At 44.3% G+C, this 12687-nt stretch overlaps 1 protein-coding gene across 2 annotated transcripts in view; it reads right to left on the minus strand.

Annotated features, from left to right (window-relative positions):
• SLC37A3 (solute carrier family 37 member 3) overlaps positions 1–12687 on the minus strand; it is a 59746-nt gene that overhangs the window by 42828 nt on the left and 4231 nt on the right. For both annotated transcript variants that reach the window (XM_030826002.1, XM_030826001.1), the window contains exons 2-3: positions 3926–4087; positions 1773–1881 (exon numbers count right to left, since the gene is read on the minus strand). In XM_030826002.1, the coding sequence (XP_030681862.1) occupies positions 1773–1881; positions 3926–4014 (198 nt within the window). In that variant the 5' untranslated portion in view covers positions 4015–4087. The remainder of the gene's footprint in view (positions 1–1772; positions 1882–3925; positions 4088–12687) is intronic.

Here is a 12687-nt window from a genome sequence, read left to right on the forward strand (position 1 = left end):
GGGAGGATCACGAGGTCAAGAGATCAAGACCATCCTGGCCAACATGGTGAAACCCTGTCTCTACTAAAAAATACAAAAATTAGCTGGGTGTGGTGGCATGCGCCTGTAGTCCCAGCTACTCAGGAGGCTGAGGCAGGAGAATCGCTTGATCCCAGGAGGTGGAGGTTGCAGTAAGCCAAGGTTGCGCCTGACTTCAAGGCACGTAAACAAGATACAAACAAATGAAACAGGCTGGGCACAGTGGCTCATATCTGTAATCCTAAAACTTTGGGAAGCCAAGGAAGGAAGATTGCTTGAGCCCAGGAGTTCGAAACCAGCCTAGGAAACACGGCAAGACCCTGTCTCTACAAAAAAATTTAAATTAAAAAAAACAGGCTGGGCGTGGTGGCTCATGCCTGTAATCCCCATACTTGGGGAGGCCGAGGCAAGAAGATCATGAGATCAGGAGATCGAGACCATCCTGGCTAACATGGTGAAACCCCGTCTCTACTAAAAATACAAAAAAAAAATTAGCCAAGCATGGTGGCGGGCACCTGTAGTCCCAGCTACTCAGGAGGCTGAGACGGGAAAATGGTGTGAACCCGGGAGGCAGAGCTTGCAGTGAGCCGAGATTGCACCACTGCCCCCCAGCCTGGGTGACAGAGCGAGACTCTGTCTCAAGAAAAGAAAAAAAAAAAACATTAGAAAATATTGAAATACCAAGACATTACAATATGCAAGACACAGTGTACAAGAGTTTAGTGAAGGGAAAAATCAGAAGTTGGGAAAAAACTTGATAGAAAACGTGGCATTTTACTTGGGCGTGATGGCTCACATTATAATCCCAGCACTTTGGGAGGCCAAGGTGGGTGGATTGCTTGAGCTCATGAGTTCAAAACCAGCCTGGGCAACATGGTGAAACCCAATCTCTACAAAAAAAAAAAAAGATGGCCGGGCACGGTGGCTCACGCTTGTAATCCCAGCACTTTGGGAGGCCGAGGCGGGCAGATCACGAGGTCAGGAGATCGAGACCACGGTGAAACCCTGTCTCTACTAAAAATACAAAAAAATTAGCCGGGCGTGGTGGCGGGCGCCTGTAGTCCCAGCTACTCGGAGAGGCTGAGGCAGGAGAATGGCGTGAACCCGGGAGGCGGAGCTTGCAGTGAGCCGAGATTGCGCCACTGCACTCCAGCCTGGGCGACAGGGCGAGACTCCGTCTCAAAAAAAAAAAAAAAAAAAGATTAGCTGGGCATGGTGGTGCGCGACTGTAGTCCCAGCTACTCAGGGGGCTAAGGTGGGAGGATCGCTTGAGCCCAGAAGGTGGAGGTTGCAGAGATGTTTTCTGAGATCGTTCCACTGCACTCCAGCCTGGGCAACAGAAAGATACTCCGTTTTTTTTTTTAAAAAAAAAAAAAAAAAAAAGTGATATTTTACCTTGACACAAAGAGAAAGGCAAACTTTAGATAGGTGGAAAAGGGCAAAAGAGCACATAAAAGATAATGTGCAAAATCTCAAAGACAGAAACGAGCACAGCACTAACGAAAGCCAGTCAAAAAACAGCCTTGTCAAAAGGTGTGATTTCTCAACAGAAACAAGCCAGCTGGAGAGGTAAAATGGGACTGAGTCGGAGCAGGCTTTGAAATTAGTAGAATAGTTTGGCTCTTATGTGACAGGAAACAGTGAGCCATTTCAGAGTCCTAGGCAAGTAAAAGATGCAAAAAAGAGCTTAAGAAGAATCTAGGGGTGGGCAGGGTCTCCTTCTTCGATCCATCCCAGCACTTTGATCTGCTTACCTCCACAGGCAGCTCAATTGACGTGTTAAAAGCACTTGGGGTCCACTGCTCAGAGATACTGACTTTGACATTGCTAAATGTTTTTCGTGAAGCATGGAGCAACGAATAACTACAAAATAGAGAGAATACAGATGAATGAATAGCAAAGAGAAACAGCATTCCATAAAATCACAGGTATAGGCTCATTTCTTTTATTCAATTGTATTTTATTTTATTTGGTGGGCAGCCACCTGAACGAAAATAGATTCAGAGAGGCTCTCTCAATTTTATTTATTTTTATTTTTTGAGACAGGATCTCACTCTGTCACTCAAGCTGAGTGCAGTTATGATCATAGCTCACTAGGCTTGACCTCCTAGGCTCAAGCGAGCCTCCTATCCCAGCCCGAGTAGCTGGGATTACAGGGGCACTCTATCACACCCAGTGCACCTGTAATCTTAGCTACTCAGGCTACTCAGGCTGCAAAATTTCTGTATTTTTTGTAGAGACAGAGTCTTGCTATGTTGCCCAGGATGGTCTCAAACTCCTGGGCTCAAGTGATCCTCCCATCACCTGGCCTCCCAAATTGCTGGGATTACAGGCATGACACTGAACAATTTTAGAATTCTTCTTCTTTTTTTTTTTTTTTTTTCTGAGACAGAGTTTCACTCTGTTGCCCAGGCTGGAGTGCAGTGCTGTGATCTCAGTTCACTGCAAACTCAGCCTCCCGGATTCAAAGCCAATTCTTCTGCCTCAGCCTCCCGAGTAGCTGGGATTACAGGCACGTGCCACCACGCCCAGATGATTTTTGTATTTTTAGGAGAGATGGGGTTTCACCATGTTGGCCAGGTTGGTCTCGAACTCCTGACCTCAGGTGATCCACCCGCCTGGGCCTCCCAAAGTGCTGGAATTACAGGTGTGAGCCACCGTGCCTGGCCAAGAATTCTTCTCTTTAAAAAAAAAAAAAAGGATGAGCCAAGCATGGTAGCTCACGCCTATAATCCCAGCACTTTGGGAGGCGGAGGTGGGAGGATTGCTTGAGCCCAGGAGTTCGAGACCAGCCTAGGCAACATAAGAAGACTTCATCTCTACAAATAATAATAATAAAAAAAAAATAATAAGCCAGGCATGGTGGCTCATGCTTGTGGTCCCAGCTACTCAAGAGGCTGAGGCGGGTAGATCATTTGATCCCAGGAGTTCGAGGCTGCAGTGAACCGTGATCACACCACTGGGTGACAGGGTGAGATCCCATCTCAAATAAATAAATAAATAAATAATCATTATTTCTGGTGCCTTTCATAAAGATTAGTAAACAAAATCTACTCAGCAGAAATGTCAAAAAAAGCTGAGTAACAAGGTCACTTATAGCATGCCTCTAGCACCCAATGGCCTGATGTATGCTATGTTACTAAGAGAACTGCTTAAGATCACCTTTGTTCTCCAGCTCCTGGTTTTAACAAATAGAGGACTTCTCTCTCCAAACAGGGTGATGAAAAGAAACGCCTGTAATCCCAGCACTTTGGGAGGCCTAGGCGGTAAGATTACGAAGTCAGGATATCGAGACTATCCTGGCTAACGCAGTGAAACCATCTCTATTTAGTAGCCGGGCATGGTGACACGCACCTGTAATCCCAGCTACTCGGGAGGCTGAGGCAGGAGAATAGCTTGAACCCAGGAGGCGGAGGTTGCAGTGAGCTGAGGTCATGCCACTGCATTCCAGCCTGGGCGACAAAGTGATACTCCGTCTCAAAAAAAAAAAAAAAAAAGAAGCGAGATATGTTTAAAAAAAAAAAAAAAGTACAAAATAAAAAAAAATAGATCAGGGCTTCTCTGCCTCCACACTATTGACATTTGCAGGCGAAACGTTCTTTGTTGTGGAGAGCTGTGCTGTGCATGGGAGGACGTTTAGTAGCATCCCTGGTCTCCACCACTAACTACAAGTAGCATCCCTCCCTCCTCACGACAACCAAAACGATCTTAGACACTGCCAAACGTCCTCTGGAAGGCCAAATAGCCCTCCAGAACTACTATATTAGAGCTATCAAGACTACAGCAGAAGGAATAACTAACATTATAAGTGTATGCCCATCAGTGCATTTGACACTTGCCATGCAATATCTCCCTCAAAAGAAAAAAAAGAAAAAAAGCAGGAGAGCAGCTTTAGCGACATGCTTACCTGAAGAAAGTGAGCAGGAACACTACAACATGATGATGGCTGAACTGGGACAGCAGAGACGCTCTTTGAAAAACATTTGGCCAGGCCATGTTCTTCCTGACCTTCCTTCTCACTTTTGACCTTAAAGTTTGGATAGTGAGTGATTTACATCATTTCTTCTTTCTGGAAAGACAAAACACATTATGGACATTATTAAACATAGGCAGATTATCCAAAAGCTGAATTATTTAGATTTATAGTCACCATATAATCAGGCCTTGTGGGAAAAAAATCTCATGGCCTAGTTGACACTAGAAAACTGGATTAATAATTATGTTAAAGCTATTAGGTAGTCCTTAAAAAAAAATCCTGGACAAGAGATTATATCTTAATAGAAAGAGCTCATACAACCTGATAAGAAAATCCCTCATTCTTATAGAAAAAATGAGCAAAGGAAATAAACAGACAACTCAGAAGAAATGAAATGGCTATTAAACTTGAGAAATAAAAGTTCAATCCCACTAGTAATATTAGAAATGTAATTAAGGCAAGAAAGCATTTGGACAGTTAAAAAAGATTGTGCTCAATGCAGCTCAGGGTATAATGGTTTCTGAACTCCCATATGCTACTGAAAGAAGTAAAAATTAGTATATAATATTATAGGAGGACAATCTAGCCATGTTCATCAAGAGTGTTTGACATAAAAATTCAATTTCTGGGCTCCTCTCTCTATGCAGTAGCTGCCCTTTTATTCCTTTATTTTTTAATAAGCTTGCTTTCACTTAAAAAAAAAAAAAACGGGCATGAACAGACACTTCTCAAAAGAAGACATTTATGCAGCCAAAAAACACATGAAGAAATGCTCATCATCACTGGCCATCAGAGAAATGCAAATCAAAACCACAGTGACATACCATCTCACACCAGTTAGAATGGCCATCATTAAAAAAATCAGGAAACAACAGGTGCTGGAGAGGATGTGGAGAAACAGGAACACTTTTACACTGTTGGTGGGACTGTAAACTAGTTCAACCATTGTGGAAGTCAGTGTGGCGATTCCTCAGGGATCTAGAACTAGAAATACCATTTGACCCAGCCATCCCATTACTGGGTATATACCCAAAGGACTATAAATCATGCTGCTATAAAGACACATGCACACGTATGTTTATTGCGGCACTATTCACAATAGCAAAGACTTGGAACCAACCCAAATGTCCAACAACGATAGACTGGATTAAGAAAATGTGGCACATATACACCACGGAATACTATGCAGCCATAAAAAATGATGAGTTCATGTCCTTTGGAGGGACATGGATGAAACTGGAAAACATCATTCTCAGTAAACTATCGCAAGGACAAAAAACCAAACACCGCATGTTCTTACTCATAGGTGGGAATTGAACAATGAGAACTCATGGACACGGGAAGGGGAACATCACACTCCGGGGACTGTTGTGGGGTTGGGGGAGGGGGGAGGGACAGCATTAGGACATATACCTAATGCTAAATGACGAGTTAATGGGTGCAGGACACCAACATGGCACATGGATACATATGTAACAAACCTGCACATTGTGTACATGTACCCTAAAACCTAAAGTATAATAATAATATAAATAAATAAATAAATAAACGGGCCAGGCACAGTGACTCAAGCCTGTAATCCCAGCACTTTGGGAGGCTGAGGCGGGCGGATCACGAGGTCAGGAGATCGAGACCATCCCGGCTAACACGGTGAAACCCCGTCTCTACTAAAAATACAAAAAAATTAGCCGGGCGTCGTGGCGGGCGCCTGTAGTCCCAGCTACTCGGAGAGGCTGAGGCAGGAGAATGGCATGAACCCAGGAGGTGGAGCTTGCAGTGAGCCGAGATCGCGCCACTGCACTCCAGCCTGGGGGACAGAGAATGACTCCGTCTCAAAAAAAAAAAAAAAAAGAATTTCCAGGGATCTATTCCTTAAAAAATACAGATGCGTTTAGGCCTATAAACAAAAGTATTTTTCACAAAGTGTTGGAGGAGATTTTTAATATTAAAAGAAAGAAGGAGCTGGGCACAATGGCTCACACCTGTAGTACCCCAGCTATTGGAGAGGCTGAGACATGAAGATCCCTTGAGTCCAGGAGTTCGAGGTTACAGGGAGCTATGATCACGCCACTGCAGTCGACCCTGGGCAACAAAGTGAGACCCCTGACTCTAAGCAAAACAAAACAAAACAAAATGATTAAATACAACGTTCTAAATGATCTTCTATTGCCTTGAGGTGAAGTCCTACTGCAAGGCTCTGGGCAAGCTGCCTAACCCCTGTCTGCCCCCCAGTATCCCCCCAAAATGAAAAAATTTGTGTCAAAGAAACAGAGAAAGAGGTCGGGCCACCCCTTGCCATCTCCTTCCACTACTTTCGGCAGCTTTTTTTTTTTTTGAGACAGGGTCTCACTCTGTCGCCCAGGCTGGAGTACAGTGGCATGATCTCAACTCACTGCAACCTCTGCTTCCCAGGCTCAAGCGATTCTCCAGCTTCAGCCTCCCAAGTAGCTGGGACTATAAGCATAAGCCACCATGCCTGGCTAATGTTTGTATTTTTTGTAAAAACATGGTTTCATCATGTTGCCCAGGCTGGTCTCAAATTCCTGAGCTCAAAGTGATCTGCCCACCTAGGCCTGCAAAAGTGCTGGGATTACAGGCATAAGCCACTGTGCCCGGCCACAGTGACTTTTCATTTGACTGTACTCTCTAAAAACTGCACCCATGCTCTGATATCCAAGAACAATTAAGCATAAAGTAAGCAGCTAAACTTAATGTCTCCAGTTATGAGTCTGCAGAACCAATCTAAATATACAATAATAGGGGAATAATTAAATAAATTATGGTATGTCTGAATGGCTGAATCATTTATAATCATTTGCCATGAAGACTTTTTAATGACGTGAGAAAATGTCAAGTGAAAAAAAGTGGGAGCCAGTTAAATCTAATTAACTCAACTGTGTTTACATAATACTTACAAATAAATAGGGAATATAGTAGTTCTCTCTGGGTAGTGAAATGATGGATAATTTTAATTTTCTTCTATATACTTTCTTAAAAAACCTATAATAAACATCTATATAATTTTTATAATGGAAGGGAAACACCCACAGCATTAGAAAAGTACTATATTTTAGGCCGGGCATGTTGGCTTATGCCTGTAATCCCCACACTTTGGTAGGCCAAGGTGGGAGGAACACTTAAGCCCAAGAGTTTGAGAACAGCCTGGGCAACATAGTGAGACTCCATCTCTACAAAAACTTAAAAAAAAAAAAAAAATAGCCAAGCGTGGTGGCTCATGTCTGTGGTCCCAGCTACTCAGGTGGCTAAGGCAGGAGGATCGCTTGAGCCCAGGGGTTCAAGGAGGCAGGGAGCTATGATCGCACCATTGCACTCCAGCCTGTACCACAGGGTGAGACCTTGCCTGCCCCCTGCCGCACCAAAAAAAGTAATGTAATTTATCCTCATATTCAAGGGAAAAAATCCACAAAATGGCTTGTATGATAAATCTACAACAGTAGTCAAGGTAGGGAACACATTCAAGAGCACCCAATACTCAAGAAAGAATCACAGGGCTTGGCTCTCAGATCTATGTTCACTGGAACTGTTACACTACTTATTTTCACTAGCCACAGCTCAATAGATACACCCAAACCTTAGAGGCTAAGAGACCTAGCAGAAAGGCCATTCTTGCAACTTGTAGATAAAAGAAACAAAGTTGAGGTGGTTACAATTATGTACACATGACAGTTGTTTTCCTTACTAGCTGTTAGCCCCTGGGACAAGTCATGCTCTATAAATCACAAGTGGTCATCCATAAAATGGCTTATTTCATTTGAGAGTTGTAAGGCTAAAAGTAACAATATATGTGACATATTCAGATAATTATATTAGCCACTGATCTGCCAAGGATTAATTCCAAATCAGTAGAATTTAGCTAATTTCATTTTAAAGTCATTCTTCTTGGAAAATGTTAATAAAATCACATGCAGAGTAGGACTATAAAATTTCACTCACAAAATGTAAATAAACTTCCTGTCTGTAATTCCAGGAAGTTACAAAAACAAGAACTACTAGTGTTATGACTAAATTTACTTCCATCCTGAAAATTAAACATGAAACCCAAGTGGAAAAACTCAAAACTTTAATCATTCTCTATGAATCGTAGCTTTTTGAACTGGACACCTTCCCACCTCAAAACACTGTAGTATGTACTCCAGGAAAGGGCATGGGATATGAAATTCAATAACGTATCGTGTAAAATCATAACTCCAAAAATAAATGCTCCAACAGATTGAAATTACAGTACATTCGCAATAGAGCTGCATAAGCTAGGGCTGTACAGTTACATTAATAGCTTTAAATAACTACCAAGATATTTGAGGCCATTTGGATTTAGTTTCTAAATAAACCATCTTTTCCTAAGCTACAATGATTGGGGAGAAAAGGCTTAATAAGCACATTGGAAAAATAGGCTTTATTCTATTCTTTTATTTATTTATTTCTGAGACAGAGTCTGGCTCTGTTGCCCAGGCTGGAATGCAGTGGCACGATCTCGGCTCACTGCAACCTCCGTCTCCCAGGTTCAAGAGATTCTCGTCTCGGCCTCTCGAGTAGCTGGGATTGCAGGCGCCCGCCATCATGCCTAGCTAATTTTTGTATTTTTAGTAGAGACGGGGTTTCACCGTGTTGGCCAGGCTGGTCTCGAACTCCTAACCCCAGATGATCCACCCGCCGTGGCTTCCCAATGTGCTGGGATCACAGGCGTAAGCCACCATGCCCGGCCTTATTTATTTATGTATTTATTTATTTAGACAAGGTTTCACTTTGTCACCCAGACTGGAGTGCAGTGGCACAACCTCAGCTCACTGCAGCCTTGACCTCTCAGGCTCAAGCAATCCTTTGGGAATACAGGCGCACATGCCACCACATCCAGCTTATTTTTTGTATTTATGTTAAGTCAGGGTTTTGCCATGTTGTCCAGGCTGGTCTTGAATTCCTGGCCTCGGGCAATCCTTCCGCCTCAGCCTTCCAAAGTGCTGAGACTACAGGCGTGAGCCACCTTGCCCAGGAAAATAGTTTTAAACATTCACCTGCTGTGTGCATGATGACATTTAAAATGAATACTATAACATTTGGTCCTATGCAATTACAATAATAATAATAATACCTTGCACATGTATCCTATCTATCGCAGCAGTGATTTCCAATCATCCATGAGCTCAGACCCTGGGGTGTACAGGAGTTTTTGTCAAGTCTGAGTCCATGAAGCACATCCTACTTTTTGAAGAATACTCTCTTTACCACTCTAAATACACACTGAACAAATGGGTAACATTTTTCAAGTATGTGTAAATGCTGTTATAATTAATAAAACCAAATTTCAAAACCAAATTTCATTTCAGTGTTTCTGAATTCACTGTAGCTTGTCATTTAGTATTTTCTCAATCGGTGAATTTTTATTTTTTAAAGCCTACAGCACCCGGTATTCCCAGGCAGTGTCCCACCCAAGCACTAACCAGGCCCCACCATACTTAGCTTCCAAAGTCAGACAAGGCAGGCCATGTTCAGGGTGGTATGCAGGTATGGTTGTAGACTCTATTAATGAATACTGAATACACAATTATCAACCAACAGTTGTCAGCAACAAGAATTTTAACATTACAGTATTTTTAATTGACAAATACAATTGTATATATTTGTCATGTAAAACATGTTTTAAAATATGTGCACATTGTGGAATGGCTCAGTCAAGCTAGTTAATATATCCATTACCTCACCTACTTATTTTTTGTGGTGAGAAAACTTAAAATCTACTCTCCTAGCAATTTTCAAAATAGAGTACATTGTTATTAACTATAGTCACTGGTAGGGCACAGCGGCTCACAGGCCTATAATATTAGCAATTTAGGAGGCCGAGGCGGGTGGACTGCTGGAGTTCAGGAGTCTGAGACCAGACTGGGCAACACAGCAAAACCCCATCTCTACAAAAAATACAAAAATATTAGCCAGGTCGGGTGTGGTGACTCACACCTGTAATCCCCGTCCGGGAAGAAGTGAGGAGCGCCTCTGCCCGACTGCCCCGTCTGGGAAGTGAGGAGCGCCTCTGCCGCACCCATCGTCTGGCTGGGCCACCCATCGTCTGGGAAGTGAGGAGCGCCTCGGGGGGGGGAAGTGAGGAGCACCTCAGCCCGGCCACCCATCGTCTGGGAAGTGAGGAGCGCCTCCGCCCCCCCTCAGCCCCGCCCCACCCATCGTCTGGGAAGTGAGGAGGAGCGCCTCGGCCCCCCAGGCCCCCGGCCACCCATCGTCTGGGAAGTGAGGAGCGCCTCTGCCGGCCCATCGCAAGTGAGGAGCGCCTCTGCCCGGCCACCATCGTCTGGGAAGTGAGGGCCTCTGGACCTACGTCTGGGAGAGGAGGCCAGAAGCAATGTGGGGGCTGGACGTGGTGGCTCACGCCTGTGGTCCCGGCACTCTCTGGGGCAAGGCGGGTTGATCACTTCGGGCTAGGAGTTCGAGACCAGTCTGGCCAACTTGGGGAAACATGAAAAATACAACAGACAAACCAACCAACCAACTCAGTGACAACAAAACAGGTCTACCCTGGAGTCATACTCTAATTTTTTCTATGTTCCTCCCTTTCTGATCCTTTATCCCACTTTCTTTTTCTTCCTCTTCCTTCTCCCTCTTCTTTGTCAAATAGAGGATTGAGTTATTATCGCTGATCCACATAAAGTCCCTCTCTACCTTATTTTAACTCCCACCCCCCATTTCTATTCCCCGACTTCCCATGTGTAACCTTCCTAATATGTTTGATACGCATCTTTTTGTTTGTATGTATTTTTAGAAAATGTTTATTGTTTTTCTGTGCAAAAATTAATAAATCTTTACCATTAAAAAAAAAAAAAAAGTCTACTGCAGAGTAGGCAGGGGAGTGGTCAGCAGGAAAAGAGATGACATACATGAAGCTACCACACACCCACTCTGCCCTATTCATCTCATCTGCCCAGCCTTCCCACACACCCACCCCCAGCCCTTTTGACCATGCTCTCTGGAAACAGAGATACACGGTTAGCAAGCCCCAGATCCGTGCTCTCCGGAAACCTAGTTACATCGTTAGCAGGCACCATATCTTTACAAGACTCCGGGCGCTCCCGATACCTTCACTTCCCCTAAGGCCTTTCAAGAGGAGCAATCTTCTCTCCCCCAACCTATATGCCTCAAGGACACAAGGGGTCCATGTTCTCTTTGTTCCCCGAGGTTGTTTCTGGACCGCTGTCTTCCTTGAAGACCCCAGCTTCTTTGAAACTCACACCTTGGGGCTCTATAGCCTGTGGTTCCCCATAGATGTCAGGGACTGATCTCCCCCGCACTCCCGTGCCATGGTCACCCAAGCTCCATCCCCACCGCCAGGTGGATAAGCTCCCTCCCGGGCCTCTCAGTTCCGGTTCTCTTCACCACCACCCTTCTCCTCCATCCCCCAATAAAAACCCACACAAGGCTGAAGCCTGGTAGCCAGATTTCAAACCTCCTACTTCCTTTCCTTGCAGATCACTTACTTGAATATACCACACCTCAACAGTCATTTGACCTCAACAAGGCTCCCAATTCAGTAGCCTCATTTTTCCCTTATCCATCCCCCTCCTGTCCTCATTTCCTGCCTTGCCAACTTAGAATCTACAGTGCCCTTCCTTGTCTCCGTCCTTCTCCTTCCCTGCACCAAAGCAGCTGAGTTTTGCCACAGAAAAATCACTCAAGCAGGCTGATTTCACTTTTTAGATTCAAAACCACAAACCTCAAAGAGCATGCAACACTGCCCAGCAAGCCTACTACACTTCCCAGTAATTTTGCTTTCTCAACCTGTGACAGCGATTTCACACTTCTCTTTTTAAACTTCCAACATCGTTCTCTCCTCCTTCCTCTGGTATCATACCTTTATGTCAACAATTCCCAGATTCATGGCTCTAACTTAGACCCTCCAGGATCCAAATGACCAATTAATATCCCTCCAAAATCTGAAACAGAACTCTCAGGCCAGGCACAGTGGCTCACGCCTGTAATCCCAGCACTTTGGGAGGCCAAGACAGGAAGATCACTTGAGATCAGGAGCTCGAGGCCAGCCTGGCCAACATAGTGAAACTCCATCTCTACTAAAAATACAGAAATGAGCCATCGTGGCGGCATGTGCCTTGTAATCCCAGCTACTCGGGAGGCTGAGGCAGAGGAATCACTTGAATCCGGGAGGCAGAGGTTGCAGTGAGCCGAGATCAGACCACTGCACTCCAGTCTGGGTGACAGAGTGAGACTCCATTTCAAAAAAATAAACAGTAAGATAAAACACAACTCTTCATTTCTCCCTCCAAATCTATCCCTCCCCTGTGGAGTTCTAATTAGAGAAAAAGGAGTCAGGCTGTGGGATCAGGGAAAACCAAAAAGAATAAGCAGATAAACTGTAAGTCTGCCTTTCTCACAATCTTCCTGCACCCAGTAATCAGCAGACACTCAGCTGATAGAAAAATACAAGTTAGCTCACTGCAACCTTATCGTTATCTGTACTGCACAAAGCCCTCTTCAGCACACAGCACCATCCTATAAAATCTCCAGCAAGCCTTTATCTCCTTGCAGTCAGCTCCTCTCTTGCTGACCTGCCTGTTGCTTCCTTGCAAACATACTCTCATACCTTCTCTAATAAATCTGCCCTTCTATACCTATAACTGTCTTGGTAAATTCTTCTCACCGCCTACACCACCAGCCCA

The sequence above is a fragment of the Nomascus leucogenys genome, chromosome 13, assembly GCF_006542625.1.
Source record: "Nomascus leucogenys isolate Asia chromosome 13, Asia_NLE_v1, whole genome shotgun sequence".
In the NCBI taxonomy this organism is placed as follows: domain Eukaryota; kingdom Metazoa; phylum Chordata; class Mammalia; order Primates; family Hylobatidae; genus Nomascus; species Nomascus leucogenys.